The sequence below is a fragment of the Microtus pennsylvanicus genome, chromosome 2, assembly GCF_037038515.1.
Source record: "Microtus pennsylvanicus isolate mMicPen1 chromosome 2, mMicPen1.hap1, whole genome shotgun sequence".
Classification (NCBI taxonomy): Eukaryota; Metazoa; Chordata; class Mammalia; order Rodentia; family Cricetidae; genus Microtus; species Microtus pennsylvanicus.
The window spans coordinates 47,467,747-47,484,020 of record NC_134580.1 but is presented as its reverse complement, the minus strand read 5'-3'; the positions used below and the strand labels follow the sequence as shown (position 1 = coordinate 47,484,020).

The 16,274-nt window shown below is 48.0% G+C and overlaps 1 protein-coding gene across 1 annotated transcript; it reads right to left on the bottom strand.

Annotated features, from left to right (window-relative positions):
• Positions 1-3,687: 3,687 nt before the first annotated feature.
• C2H8orf76 (chromosome 2 C8orf76 homolog) lies at positions 3,688-15,209 on the bottom strand. The gene is made up of 6 exons (XM_075960985.1): positions 14,979-15,209; positions 13,041-13,136; positions 12,105-12,248; positions 9,248-9,696; positions 6,620-6,752; positions 3,688-3,998 (listed from the first exon to the last, which is right to left on the bottom strand). The coding sequence occupies exons 1-6, from the start codon at positions 15,093-15,095 to the stop codon at positions 3,801-3,803; spliced, it is 1,137 nt and encodes a 378-aa protein (XP_075817100.1). The 5' UTR covers positions 15,096-15,209; the 3' UTR covers positions 3,688-3,800.
• Between the last annotated feature and the right edge of the window lie 1,065 nt (positions 15,210-16,274).

The window sequence follows — 16,274 nt, the reverse complement described above, 5'->3', positions numbered from 1 at the left end:
GATTTTGTAATTTTACAAAATGTGTGTCATACTTCACAAATGCTGGAAATGTCTTTGACACTGGTGGCCTGACTCTGCAGGGACTGGCTTCTGACTTTCAATCCCACTGTACCTCACGTGGCCTTTTCAAGGGGCTGACACTCTAGAAAGGCAGCAATGGGGAAGTGGGCTCCACCATAAAGGGCAAACGAAAGAATGTTTTATTTACGCTTATGCTCTGCCTCGGAGTAATTCCACAGTGCATTGTTAATTCTAGTTCCCACGGGCACTGGGAAAAGCACGGGGCACTGTAACATTGGGACATGGGCCCGGCAAATGTAGGGTTCGGGAACACTTTGAGATCCTTAGGAAGAAAACAAGGGTTGTGTGGAGGATCACAGGGGAGAATGTTCCCAGTAGAGGGAACTGGATGGGCAGAGAGCTAGGAATTGGGGGGGGGTGTCTTAGAGAGCCCAGGAATGCGAACAAGAGTCCCAGAGCTAGTACCAAGGGGAGCAGAGGAAGCTGGGGTGCAAGTGGGCCAGGAGGCCACTATGTAGGACTTCGTGGCCTTCCTGACAACTTCGATCATGACTTTGGCGAAATGCTAGCTTCAGTTTGAAGCTTGTAGATGAATAGGAAGGTAAAAGACAGAAGACATTTCCCAGCTCAAACAACCAGTGTCAGGGAGGTCAGCCCCTCAGAGTCGGAATAGGATGCTTACAGACACCAAATCTCAGCACCAAGGAGACTTACTACCCAGGAAGGGGCAAGCAGGGAGTCGGGGGAGCCTACAAAGGCAGATGGCAGGCAGTAGCAGCGGCAGCAGCAACAGCAGCAGCAAACAGGTGTTTTTGTTTGTTTGTTGCAGGAGTGAGTGGGTTTTTAAGGCAAAAAGCTGAGAGTCTGTGTTAGGAAGGGTCAGTTGGTAAATCCTGACTGAACAAATTAGCCAAACAGTGAATTGTGCTCATTTACTTTTTCTTAAGATTTATTTTTGTTTATGTGCATTGGTGTCTTGCCTGCACGTGTGCCTCTGTGAGAGTGTCAGATCCCCTGGAACCGTAGTTACAAACAATTGTGAGCTGGAACATGGGTGCTGGGAACTGAACCCTGGTCTTCTGGGAAAGCAGTAGTGCTCTTAGCTACCGAACCATCTCTCCAGCTCCAAACAGTGAATTTTGATTGTTGGACTTTGATATTTTGTCTCAAGAATGAGTCAGTGACCAAATAAGGGAATGGACCATGGGGACTGGCTTTAGGGACGTAATCTAATGGTTTTCAGTAAGGGACGAAGCATGTTTGCCATGCTCAGCCGACTAGCATCCTTCCACCAGTTCTGAGTCCCATCTGGGAGAACGGACTGAAGTGAGGACATCTAAGCGTACCAGAGGTCAGTGACAGTTAATCCTCATTGCCAGCATGACAGATTTGGAATCCCCGAGGCTTCAAACCCTGGATGTGTCTGAGGGGGCTGGCTTTCCAAGAGAAGTTTAACTGAGGAGGGGAACTGGCGGTAACTGTGTTCTGCACCATCACGGGGTGAATGGAGACAGGGAGCTGAGCACACACATCCATCTCTCTGCTTCCTGACTGTAGATCCAACGTGAGCGGCTGCTTCCCACTCCAGCCCCAGACCTCCACTGCCATGGTGGACTGTGTTCTCCAACTCGGAGCCCAAACGAACCTTTCCCACTTTCAAGGCTTCTGGTCGGGTATTTGGTTACCACAAGTAGCCAATTCAATGTCCCGCCCGAGCTGGAGAGGAGTCAGGCACGCAGCAGCCACACACTGCCTAAAGCCGAGGTGATTTAGCTAATGGCTGAAGAGTTGACAGTTACTCTAACCTAAAATAGAAATAGAGAAAGCACAAAAAAAAAATGTGCCATTGGCAAGAGGGTGGAGGTGTGTGAACAGACAACGGTGGGGCCTCTGTGGCTGCAGTGTCATCGTATGACTCAGTACCTTCCCCATCCATGCTGGAAATGATCCGGGTAACTTGGGTGATGAAACCCAGGTACCCTGGCCTCCTCATGCCTCACCCACCCTCAGTGACAGCTGAGGCTTTGGAGCTGGATGAGTCTGGTCTCACATCAACACCCCACTGCCAGGAAGGTGAGGTGGGAGTAAGCTGTGCGCCAGATGTCATGGAAACCACCAGGCCACCGGGTGGAGGTGGGAGGTCTGGGAGGGGAAGCTGAGGACTGAAGGCTTGAAGTATATACAGGTGAAGCTGACAGGGACCAAGGTGGGGTTGGAGCTAGGGTTGGGGGAGAGCAGGAAGCATTTCCAGGAAACGGAGGCACACATGGCAAAAGGATTCGGCTACAGAAAGAGAAATAGATGGGTACAGGGATTGCTTCAGCCCTGTACCAGACTTAAGGCACATTATTAGCTTTAGTGCAAACCCAAAGTATCAGCAATCTGTAAAAGTGAATTTATAGTAAAATGCCCGGTATTCTTCCCTGGGGACAGAAGTGTGAACTAGGAAGTCTCTTGCTTTACAAATTGTTGGTTCTATCACAGAAAACAGTCATGAAAATAACGAACAGTAAGGGACTGGCAAGGGAGGGTGCTCTGTTGTTAACGGTCTTTAGAACTGCAGTGCCTGTTAATCTTTGTTTCCCCATTGAGAAGCTAAACTCGGACTTGCGGGTCACACTGACCAATCCACCGAGAGACCCTTGTCTGTCTGGGAAGGAAGAGGGAAGGTGCAGCCAATCAGAAGGATGGGAGGGAAGCCTGGGGCCTGCACCTGGGGGCTGGAATCATAGCTCCACTGGATAATCCCTTGAGTGAGAAAATGACCCTTTGTAAATGCCAACAATTTTGGGAACCGTGGGACATGGGACTGAAGGGTATGACAGAGATCCAAGCTGCTCACACATCCTAGCAACCTGGACTTCCTCACCCCAGGGTTCTCCTCCTGGAGGACAAGCCGGTTATGTGACTTACAGTAACGCACCTTCACAGTGTGACAGGAAGCGTTCCTGTGTGCCCACAGCCTCTTTAGGACCTGGAGGCAAAAGTAGCTGACACAAATGTGCCCAGGCTCATCCTGCCTGCTGGGCCCTGAGTGATGGGATCCGGTCTGACTCAAGAGCATCCTGTCTTCTGCCAGCATCCAGGAAGCCAGCAAGGAGGATAAAAGCCTGAGCCTTCACAGCTCTGGACACACCCTGTTTACTCTTCCATTTCAGTGTTCTGGGTCACTTCTAATGGATGCATCCGAGCTACAGATTCTTGCAGTATAGTAACAGACCAAGACAACTAAAGAGCCTCTTGCTAGGGCCCAAGTATGAAATCCCCGGAGTCACTGTTGAGGTCTTAGACCCCAGCTGGAAGGCTCTACAAGGAGGCAGTAGAAACTTTAGGGGGTGGGTCCTGGCTGGAGGAAGTAGGCTCCTGTGGGCACATCCTTGAGGGCTGTATTGTTCCTGGCCCTCCTCTGTCTCCCTCTGCTTCCTGGCCACCGTGACTGAGTCCTGTCCTCATTTGCTGGACAGAAACCTTTGAAACCATCGGTCACATTCAATCCTCACTTAAAGCCTGATGTCAGCAGCAAGAAAAGCTAGCCCAACCCTGTCCGTATCACTTTCCCAAGAGCTGCCTACTAAGTTGGCAGAGACCAAGGCAGTACTTGAGGGTATTAAAAACACGAAAATAAATAATGAAACTGAAAACAGTTGCAATCACCCGGGAGAGGGGTTTTTATAAACAATATAAAATCGTCTTTATTTCAGCTTTCCATGATTACACAGACCTCCCTAAAGTAAACAGGGACAGTACGGCGCAAGATGTTTGGATCCTGCTGTGCTTTTCTAAGCCGTGATCTGTAGCTCCACGTGGCACTGATTTTCCAAGGGGCAGAAACAGTCTTTGATCTTTCCAAACCACTTGTCTTCAAATTCTTTGGAGGACGCAATCACCAAGGCGGCCAGGGCTGCGGGGCCAACACACTTCACCTCTGAATGAACTTCGTCTTTTAGTTTTTCTGGGACAATATCTTCCCCCATAGCCTGCAATAAGAGAGGAGGGGGTGAGAGTAGCCCAGTTAAAGGGGCAGCAAACACAGATGGGAGATTATTTACCAGCTGTAAAGCCCTGAACACAAACCCCCCGAGGGAGGCACTCTACCACACCGAGAAGGCCTGTTTCAAAGCTACCATCACAGGTGCTGTTCCCACTCTCACGCTCCCCCGTAATCAAATCCCTGCATCCTCCGGTGGCAGCTGCCCCACCTGGGCTCCTGGGAGCATTGAGTCAACCCTTTCATGTCAGACTGCTCTGTGACAGTGCACCTGTGGCCTTCTCCCTCCTGGCTGGGGCTTGGGCTGAAAAGGTAGGGGCAGAGCTTAGGGTGTGGTGTGAGTCTGGATCTGTCTCCTACGTGTTCTCCCTAAGAAGTCAAAGGCAGCAAAGAATCAAGCGACAAGACTATGTACACCTCTCACGGACCTGGAGACCAAGCCTCCACAGCCAGGGCTCTCTAGAGCCTTAGCACATCCCTGATAAAGGCACACCACTGCTCCCTTCTGGTCACAACTGAACTGCAGGACACACACTCAAACACTGGATTCCTGGATCCCTAGCTTCTCTTTGATGAGTGTCTAGAGAGCCTTTATGCACCCTTCTAAGTGACCCTTTGGCGATGACGGTGATCAGAATGAAGTCCTGACAACTGCCACACTGTCCACCAGGAGCGTTTGCACAGCCTCCAGCAGGGATGCTCACTGTACCGGGAACTGGAGACACTACCATAAGGCCAACCTTGAGGTCTCATGTGGCCTTGAAAACCACAAGTATAGCTAAAGAATGGCTCTTCATAAACTACATGTTTGTGTGTGTGCATGTGTGTGCACGTGTGTGGTGTACGCACGCCTGTGTGTGCAAGTGTGTGTGAGCATATGCACCCTTGCTTGTGTATGCCAAATCCAAATAAAGAATTCTGCTGCCACTCTCGGCCTTCACACGTGTACACGTGAAGAAGAGACGTCAACCTTGAGTGTCAGTCATCGGGCACCTCTGTCTGGGTTTTTAGACAAAGTCTTTCACTTGGCCTAGAAGCCACATCAGGGCATTCTAGTTGGCAAGCTCCAAGGGTCCACCTGCCTCTGCCTCCCAGTACGGGCACCACCACACCCACGTATTGTTTTTAATGTGTATTCTGGGAACGAGATAGGAAGAATGAAAAGAGGGAAGGAAGAAAAGCCAGGCACGCGGACATGCATCTCTAGATCTGACTGCTCAGGAGGCTGAGGCAGGAAGATCCCTGACCCCACAGTGTAGCCTGGACAGCACAGGTTGTCAGGTGACTTCACACAGCAACAAGAAGAGGAATAAGACCTGGCAATGACAACAATACACAGTGTTTCTTAAAGGAACGATGTCAGATGCACACAGATGGGTCGCTCTCATGGGAGAAGCACTGGTGTTGAGCTGAGGGCCAAGCAGACGCTCTGGTGTGCGAACGGGCACCACAGTTAGCCATCTGTCTCGGTTTCTTTGGGACCTGACGCTGTCGAGTCTGGTGGGTACAGAAAGGAAGCAGAAGAGCTTGAGCACATAATCCCCCAATGCATCCTTCAACAGTGTTCTCTACAGAAGGGCTGACAGAGGCTGAAAATGTAAACATCCAGGAAGTGACAGGGTGGACAGAGAGGGAAAACACTTTTCACATCTGGCCCACACTGGCCTTTTAACCTCAGGGAGCCACAACCTCTCTAAGCCTCAACTCCAGTTCTGCCCCTCTTGACTGGCTGTTAGGATGAGTGGAGGGAAGGCACATAAAACTGCACAGCTATGGACATTGGTCCACTAGTTAGAGTAGTCATGGACACTGGTCCACTAGTTAGCGTAGCTATGGACACTGATCCGCTAGTTAAAGTAGCTATGGACACCTGTCTGCCAGTTAAAGTTCAGTACCATATGTGGCTCAGTAGCTTAGTGATTGTGCAGCATGTACAAGGTCCTGGGTTCAATCTCCAAAAAAATGAATTAATCAGTTATTTCCACACTGAAACAAATAAGACAACATGTCACTTAGGATGCTCAAGTGGGCAGGCACTAATGTGACGTGGGATGTCCTTCTGTATATGTGTTGCTTTTATTGGCTAATGAATAAAGCTTCTTTGGCCTATGGCAGGGCAGAATATAGCCAGGATGGAAGAGATATAGAAAAAGAGTAGGCAGAGTCAAAGAGATGCCAGGTAGCTGCCAAAGGAGGCAGACGCATGTACCTGCCCAAGAAACAAGAGATAAGAAATCACAAGCCTCGTGGAAAATATAAAATAATAGAAATGGGTTAATTTAAGATGTAAGAGTTAGTTAATAAGAAGCCTGAGCTAATAGACCAAACCGTGTTGTAATTAATATAGTTTCTGTGTGATTATCTGGGTCTGGGCAGCTGGGAAACAAGTGAGCAGTCTCTGTTTACACTAATGAACACTGGCAAGAACAAGAAGAGATACACAGCAGGGGAATGACGATAAAGGGCCACTTGGATGACTCGGGCAACCCAAAGGCACACAATGAAGAGAGACACAAGTCCTCCAGGAGGAGATGAGATCTGGTCCTGCTGTGGTGTGGGAACGGCACAAGTCAGCACAAGGCTCTGCTCTGCATAGACCTGGATACGCACCTCCTCCATCAACAGCAAAGCATCTGCAGGGAAGTTGAGCTTCTTCACTCTCTCTGCAATTTCCTGCTGAGTTCTCAGGTTCCTCTCCAAAGCAAATGACATTTGCTGAGACTGAGTAAGCTGAAGCAAGAGCCTGAAAAACCAGAAAGTCTCAGTGTGAGAGGCTCTGCCACAGGGCAGCAGGGAACACACACTCCGACAAAGTCAGGCCCTCAGCATCCGCGAGTCTGCACCCTGCACTAGGACCTTCCCCGAGTCCCTAGACTTCAACTCTGAATAAGCTGCCTCCCTTTACATCTTATTCTAAAAGAAAGGACTAGAACTCAAGGGGCTGGGGCAAATCTCAAGTCTGAGGATAGCAGAGTCTACAGTGAGTCTTTGTCTCAAAAACAATAAGGAAAGCCAGCAGGCAGGCAGGCAGGCAGCTGAAAGCAAAAACAACTGACTGAGAAAAGCTTTCTGTCCTGGGTCTGTTCCCAGATGCTGGCATCTCTGACTCCACGGAAACTGAACCCCAAGGACTACTTAGCTTCGCCGGCACACCTGAATACCAAACAGGGCCAAACCTCTGACAACCACTTCACAACTGCCTTACCATGGATGTCCCAGTGATCCTAACCTGGTCTCTTCAGCCATTCATCCCTTCTTCAGAGCTCAACTCCCCATTCTAACGAGGAGCTCAGGCTGGATGTCCCACGGGCACCCAGGTTTCAGTACATCAAGCTGAAGTCATTCTTCCTTGGACCCTGATCTGCCCTGCCTACCCTTTTGTATGCTCCATCCCAGCAAATGGCATCCAAGCCACCTCTGCACCCATGGCACTCTTTGGTGTCTCCTCTTCCTCACCCCCACGCTTCCCGTATAGTCGCTGGTCGCCAAGTCCCATCTGTTCTGTAATGACTCTGTGTTCTACTGCTATTACCACTGCACTAGTCCAGGTCAGATCCCATCACTGATGACCACTGCCTCTCCACTGCTGTCCAAAGTCCCAAATGGCCATTTCCAGCCACCCCCACCCCCAAAAATCACAGCTCTGATCACACTCCAATTCAAACAGGACTAAATCTTGATGACACCTAAGCCAGGGTGGCAGCACATGGCTATGGCCTTTGCATTGGAATGGCTGAAGATGAAGGCATCCAAGTTCCAGGACGACCTTGGCTACACAGTGCGCAATGCCTCAAAATCAACCAAGGAGCCAAAAGGGTAAAGACTTAAGGCAATAAAAGACCAAACACAATGAAAATGCTTAATGGCTACCATTCACCAATAGCTCACCAGCGCCTGTTTCTTCACTGACAAATCACAGACCTGGTCAAAGGCGTTCCTTCTTCCCTTTCTCTCAAACCCATATATTGTTAAGGATCCAAAGTAGTTGGTGTCCCTAGAAGCTAGCACGGAAGGCTCTGTGGCATGAACTAAGCACTAAGCACTATGTACTGTGCACCAAGCACTGTGTGCCCATTATTAACACTGAATGCAAGAGCAGGCTTTCTTCAGATTTTTGCCAGACACAAACAAGAAAGCTCTTCTTTAGAAACGGCTTTCCCTCTTAAATGTGTGTGCATTTTAATTGCTCATCGCATACTTTGTTTCCAGTCTTAACACTCTATCTCAAGTAACAGGAGCTGCATTTTATTGCTTTTTGTTTCTTTCAGGACAGGGCAGGGCACTGACCACTGAGCAGTGTCTGCCTCTTGCCTCCACCACCCCCCGACACTCCTGGGGTGGCACTGGCTGTTTTCCCTGCGCTGACTCCTACAGAAGCCCCCCACCCACTTCCTTCTCACATCACATGGCGCTGGGGTTTCCAATCTACAAGTGCAGGGGAAGGTTTCTTCAGTGACCACTGCCTGAGTTCTTCAGAGGTCCAACCCGTCGTCCCTCACGCCCCCAACTATGAGACTTTGTCTTGTTGAGTCAGGGTCTCACTGCATAGTTCAGGCTGGCTTTGAACTCATGATCCCCCTGGCTCAGGCTCCCAAATGCTGGGATTCCAAGTCTATACCAATAGTATTATGAAATGTTTTAACGTTTATTTGTGTGCTATTGTGGCTTAGTATTCATTTCCCCAATGGTTGAGCTTTCTTGTAACAAGAGAACATTAGAAACCATCATGTCTACTTCTTAATCACTGTAAACAGAGCAGTGCTTACCATGGATGCCCAAGTATCTTTGGGGCATGTTAGTTCAGAGTGCTTCAGATATATGCCACAGATAGGTCATATGATAGCTTTATTTTTGGCTTTTATTTTGGGGTAGATTTGTTTGTTTGAGACAGTCTCTCTCTACATAGCCCCAGCTGTCCTGAAACTCTCGATACAGACCAGGCTGACCTCAAACTCACAGAGATCTACCTGTTTCTGCCTCCCGAATGCTGGGATTAAAGGCAAGCACACCAGGCTCCTGCTTGGTTTTATTATTTTATTTTGGAAACCCCACACTGATTTCTAAGTGGCTGCACTGGTCTAAGTGCTCACCATCCTTGTATGGAATTCCTCATTCCCTACATACCAAGGATGCTAACCTTAAAAATTAACTTAAGTAAGCAAGTCTTTCCTCCCTTCAAACAAAACCCACCTTTCTCCAATCGCATCCTGTGTGCTGACGTGCTCTTTCTTGGCTTACCTGGTGCGAACCAGAGAGGCGCATGCTTTCACCCGAGCCTCCATCCATGCTGCCTCTCTCCGTTGTGCCAGACAGTTCTGCGTATTCTTTGGAGCCTTTTCAGTCTTCTCGATATTACAGCCACTTGCTTCCACGGAAAACACTGCGCTCTCAAGCAAGGTTGCTGGGAAACACAAAAGACGGCCTGTTCCGGAGTGCACAGTGGAGGAACCGTTGGCTTTGTTACTTGAGGGGACACTTGTCTGTCCCCAAGATGATGTACACAGGTCTGTTCCTGGACTCAGGTATGCCTCTGCCAATCTCCACCAGCCCCAAGGGTTCAAAGGATGCAGGGAAATCAGTTTTTGTAGGCACAGAATTGTCTTCTCCAAGCTCTGCAAACTGGAAAAAACAGCCAAGTGGAGATAGAGCACCGTGGTGAGATGGTCCGTGTTGGTTGCTTTATTTTCCTGAGGAGAAGAAAAGGGACAAAAACTCTTAACTACAAAATGTTTTCATATAAAAAACGAAAGCACCTAAAAGCCCAAGTAGTGTATGTTATAAACCAGAAGTATTCTTAAGTGCTAAATGGGTCAAGTGAACTTAATACTTCCACAGACTTTGTGTTTCAAATCATAACTTAGGGTCAGTAAGAGGGCTCAGCAGATAAAGGCATCTGCAGCCAAATCTAACGAAATGAGCTTTATCCCTCGAACATACATGGTGGAGAAAGAAAACAGACTACACATGAAAGCTGTGGCTGGCTGGCACACGCACACATGTGCACATGCACACACACACAAATATGAAACCATAAGCCTAGAAAATGATTCAGCAAATGGTCCCCAGAAACTCCTAGATACCTGTCCTAGGGTTTCTATTGCTGTGAAGGGACACCATGACCATGAAAACTCTTATAAAGGAAAATATTTAATTGGTGTTGACTTATAGTTCAGAGGTTTAGTCCATTATCGTCATAGTGGGTGACAGAGTGGCATGCAGGCAGACAGGTGCTGGAGAAGAAGCTGGAAGTTCTACATCTTGATCCGCAAACAGCAAAAGCAACTCTGTGTCATACTGAGCATAGCTTAAGCATAGGAGATCTTAAAGCCCATTCCCACAGGGACACACTTCCTCCAATAGGGCCACACCCCTAATAGTGCCACTCCCTGTGGGGGCCATTTTCTTTCAAACCATCACAACACCCCAGTGCCATAATGCAGCAACACACGTGTAAGTGGCCTGACAATGTTCAACACCAAAAAACCAATCACCATGGATTGTTCAACTCTCACCATGGTCCTGCTCTGGTTATCTGGGGTCAGGCTGACGAGGGGTGAACTTGTGATGCTCAGTCACAGCACTCAGGGAGCATCTAAGGACAGTTCTAGACTGTACTACTTCAGTGGGGAAGACTTCATGAGCTGGCTTCCTATATGGAGAAACTGGAAAAGAGCCTGCTAGCAACTCTGTCCCACATTGCCTTGGCTGCCAGAAAAGGCTGTTGTCTCAGTGACACCCCCTCCATCATGTCAACTGCCTCACTGCAGCCCGAGACACAGCCCAGTGACCACGGAGAGTGGACTCGGAAACCATGCGCTAAGCACATTTCTCCTGCTGAGTCCTGTCTATTACAGTGATGAGGTCTGACGTGGACTTTCTTACTAGGTACTGGTCTACTGGTTTCATTTTCATACTTCAGGGTTTTTAAACCCCAAGGTAATTTCCTTGGGGACTTGAAGGAATCCCATCTGCATCTTTGACTTGGCTTGAAACTTCTCTTACTCAGGACAACTCTGAAGCTCTCAACTTGTTACTGAACCCAAATGCCTTCCCTGCTGTCCCTGGCAGCAGGAGGTTGTCAACCCCTGAAAATCACACGGTGGAAGGACAGACTAACTCTCACCAGTTGTCAGCCCCCATGATCCCAAAGGGAGTGGCACTATTAGGAAGTACGGCCTTGCTGGAGGAAGCGTGTTATGCAGAGGCGGGCTTTGAGGTCTCTTCAGCTCAAGCTTTGCTCAGTGTGACCCTCAGACCACCTCTTGTTGCCTGTAAGATGGAGGACTCTCAGCTCCTTCTCCAGCACCATGTCCACCTGCACGCTGCCATGCTCCCAGCCATGATGACAACGGACTGAACCTCTGAACTGTAAACAAGCCACCCAATGAAATGTTTTCCTTCACAAGAGGAAAACATTTGTCATGGTCATGGTGTCTCTTCAGAGCAATAGAAACCCTAACTAAGACAACTAACCCAATAAATAAGGATTTGATGGCATAGTAGGCATGTCCCTCTTTGGGCATTAAATTCCATCTGAATGTGTTTTAGGGATTAGAACTTGAACTTGAACAATGGGAACTAGAGACGATTCAGAGGTTAAGAGCTCTTGTTGCTCTTGCAGAGGACCCAAGTTTGGTTCCCAGCACCCACACTGCGTAGCTTACAACCAGCGGTGCTCCAGCTTCAGGGGGATCCAGTGTCTCTAGGCTCCTCAGTACCTGCACTCCATGTCCATACCCACACTTGAACCCCAACACATATATACACATAATTAAAATTTAAAATATATCTTTGAAAAAAATCTAAAAAACTCACACAAAATCCTACCACGCTGAGTATATATTCCTCATAAAAATAAAACTTCTAAAAAGAAGATTTCTAAGCAATAATTCTCATCTTAGCACAGGATGAATATTCCAAGCACATCTATCATTGAAGCTCTGAGCTTCAGGTCAATAATGACACTGCTGATAGTTTCCTTCTGTAATCCCAGCCCTCGATTCTGCCTTTAGCAGGAAGTTTGTTTTTCAGGGAGTAAAGAATGCTGACGTCCCTGGCACAGGAAAGTGTGAGAACAAGCGATGGAGCCACTCACCAAGTTTGCTGCAATCTCCAGTGCTTCCTGGTGTCTCCCCAGGTGAGCCAGACACCGAGCCTGGCCTTCCTGGACATCCCTTTTCATGGCAAAATTGGTAGATGGCAACTGTTCAGAGATGCTGGAGTATTCCCGCAGTGCTTTCTGGAAATTATTAGGAGAAAGAAGGGAAGGCATAAAGAGGGTGGGGAAAGATCTAGTGCAGAGATGACTGTTCCCTGTGCAGAAAGTATTATAACTGACCCCTCCAAAGACCTACAGGAGACCTAAGTGTTTCCACCAGGACTATTAATGTTTTTCTAAAAGGCAGAGACAGAATGGCTGCGGAACATAATGTCTACAACTATGGTAAATATCACAATGTTAGAGCTAGTACATTCTACAGGCAAACAGAATAGGTGTGAGTCCTGGATTGACTGGGACGTGTGTGTGTGTGTATGTGTGTGTGTGTGTGTTATAGATTAATAGACCATAAACTCACAGGGATCCACCTCCCCAGCATTGTGACTGAAGGCATAGGCCACAAGGCCCAGCTATATACCTTATTAATATCTGCACAAATATGAAATGGGACATATATGTGAAGCACTCTGGAATCCAATTGTTTCATTCTTCCCTTTTCCTGCACATTTTGGGGTATTCTGTCCCTGTGACGCATTGGAGAGTCACACGAGAGTCCATATAAAGCCTGGGGAAGCAGACCTATAGGAACTCCCAAAATATTCTTTGGTTGGAATTATAAAAAAACAGAACATAGTATGGACCTCATAGAAAAGACCAAGACTTAGGCTTCTAAGGTCATCTACAGGTATCACGGAAGACTAACTCCATCTCCACGGAGCACACCCCGACCCTGGCGCATGCTCGTTACATGTGCGATTTAGTAGAACAAGCACCCATCACAAGCATCATAGTCTGACACGTGTTGACTCCCACCTCGTATTCCCGTTGTCGGTAGGCCAGGTCCCCTCTAAATTTCTTGAGAGTGAGAACTTCGGAATCATTGCCACTTTCCATCTCTCCATTAAACCACTAGAAATCAAGAAGATGGCGTTTATGAGGAAGAGCGAAGCTAGGCTTTTCTACTTCGCGATCAAAAGAAACTACCATAATACAACTAGACATATTGCTTCAGGATGAGACTCAAGGGAAGACAGTGGACACAGAGTGGCTATTTTTTATTTGGTTCATGGAACGGGGTCTAATTATCTGCACCCCAAGTGCTGAGATTACAGACATGACCACACAGACCAAATGACAGGCAGTTGTATGTCCAGTATATATGTGTGTGCAGGTGTGTATATGCTGTGTCTGGGTGGTGGAAGGGCCAGAAATCAAGTCACTTGTCTTTCTCTATCAGTCTCCATCTTACTATTTCAATACAGGGTCTCTCTCTGAAGCTGGAGCCTGCCATTTGGCTAGACTGGATGCCAGCAAGCCTTAGGATGCTCCTGTCTCCACTTTCCAGGATCGGTTGCCCTACTCAGTTTTTCACACGGGTGCTGGGGTCTGCAGGCTTCGTATCAAACACTACCCACTGAGCCCCACCCCCAGCTACCAATGACAATCTTAATGATGGCTGACTTTTTAAAAACATTTTTTTAATTTATTATATGTGAGGTCAGATGCATGCCACAGTGCACATGTGGAGGTCAGGACACTCTTTGCTGAAGTCGGTTCTCTCCTTCTATTGTGGGGGTTCTGGTGACAGAAGTTGGGAGAAAAGAAAGAAAGAAAGAAAGAAAGAAAGAAAGAAAGAAAGAAAAGAAAAAAAGCACACACATTTTCAACCATATCCTGTATGGTATCAAGGACTTTTAAAGTGTTATCTGGTGCTGGAGAGATGGCTCAGCCGTTAAAGACTAGGCTCACAAAAAAATATAAATGTGTTATCTGTTTTCTTTTAGAGTAAGGAAATGAAAAGGAACTGGCAATGCACAAGCCACACGAGACTGTGGTTATGACAACGGCGCTGTGGTGAAAACGTCACACTGGCACACAGAGAATCCAAGCAAAGGAAAAGGAGGGTCTGGGCACCCCAGACAGACTCAGGAGAACCTCAAGACGGGCCTCTAAGAACGCTTCCTTCTTCTGGTTTAAACGCCCTGCATACAAAGTGAGACTGAGATTTAACTCCCAGAGAAAGGAGACACACACACACACAAAAAAAAGGATGAAAAGCATTCTGTATGCCCAAAGAAGTGTCTCCTACTCCATTTTACAACAAAACCCGCTGAGGCTGAAGAAAGTCTGTCTCTAAATTCTGTTGACTCAAATGTAGTTAGCACATTCTGATGGCTTGGCTGTGTTTCTAAAACACTTCACTAAGTACCAAGACTCATCACAAGTTTGCTAAATTAGTTTCTCTCCTTTTCCCGAGTCATCACGGTAGGGAAAACCTGATTGTATTCTTCAAACCGTGTCACTCAATACTAGATATCTGAGCCACAGTTAGCTTCGGCACTCAGAAGCTATCTAGTCACATACTAGCCAGTCCCAACCTCTTAACAATAATATATAAACCTCCATCCAATTTTCATTATCCTACTAGGGAACGATGGAACAAAACCGGCTTTAAATTATTTTATTTTTCCAAGCAGCCAGCTGGCCTGCAAGAATGCGCAGTTGATCAGCTGGACGGGGCTGGGGGCAGTGAGCTGTTGTGTGGCACTAGCCGGGGCCGGCCAGCGGGACGTAATGGCCGTGGGGGTAAGGAGGGGAAGGTGGGGGAGGCGCAGAAACCACGAGGCTGGGAGAGTGAGGAGGCCGTGCTTACAAGCCCCGGCTCCAGGGCGGCTAGACAGTGACGGTGGCTGGCCTCGCCGCAGACAGGCTCCGGTGCGGGGCGGGGCGGCAGGAGGCCAGCTGTCTCACCTGCGGCTCGCAGAGCTTGGCGCCGTAGGGCGCGGGGGGCTCGGGCCGCCGCTCCGGCCTCTGCTCGAACACTGAGTCCTCAAATTCGCCGCCGAGCACCCAGCACCCGGCCTCCATCGCGTGTGCACGCAGCCAGGCCCGGGAAGGAGGTGACACCTAAAAACGGCGCCCAGCCCCCAGCTTCCAAAACGCGCCGCAGCAGCCAGACGAAACGGTACCCAGAGCGGCGCTGGCGCGCAGCCCGCCCGGAAGCGGTGGGCTGTCGGCCGGAGCGTAGAATTCTGGGAGTAGTAGTCTTCCAGCGGCCGCGCATAGAGTTATTATCCCAAACTGGGGCAGAAATTATTGCCGGACTCTCAGGCTTCTTGAAGCTCACAACGAAGGCTTTGACTTCTCCGTGTCAGGAGCTGGATAAAGTACTCTTTCCCTGCGTACCTTGAAAAGTCAGGGTCCCTAGGGAGCCGGTTAACTTCTTAATGGCCAGTTTTAAACACTGGCAGTATTCTCATTGTGTTACCCGGCCCCCCATTTTATTTTGCATTTTCGGTCTTCTCCCAATAACAATTGCGAGAAAGGCAGTAATTCCTGTTTTGTAAACGAAAATATTGGGCTTGAAGAGATCATGTAAGCTAGCTGAAAAAGCCCTGTGTCTCTAGAGATCAGAACTACTCACGTGTTTATAAAAAATTGGACATAGAAATTTAGACTCAATCAGACTAGCAGAATTTTGAAACTTTCAAGAAATATCTTGATTCTAAAAAGTAAAGGCTGTGAATGAAACACTAATGCAGAGTTAGTTATGAAGCTTTTTTGTTTTTCCTCCCTCTTGATCCTCTTCCACCATTTGTCTTGCAGGGTTCTTTCTCTAGGGCAACCTAAGACCTCCCTCAGTTTCGAAATCCATTTGCTCATAACACACAATGTGGAACCTAGCTTCGTATTCAACAGCCTCATGGGGTAAAAAACAAGGACTTCTTGAATTTTGCATACAAATGGATGGAAATAGAAAACACTATCCTGAGTGAGGTAAGCCAGACCCAAAAAGAGGAACATGGGATGTACTCACTCATATTTGGTTTCTAGCCATAAATAAAGGACATTGAGCTTATAATTCATGTTCCTAGAGAAGCTAAATAAGAAGGTGAATCCAAAGACAAACACATAGGCATCCTCCTGAATATTAACCTTCATCAGGCGATGAAAGGAGACAGAGACCCACATTGGAGCACCGGACAGAAAGGTCCAAATCAGGAGCAGAAGGAGAGGGAGCACGAGTAAGGAACTCAGGACCTCAAG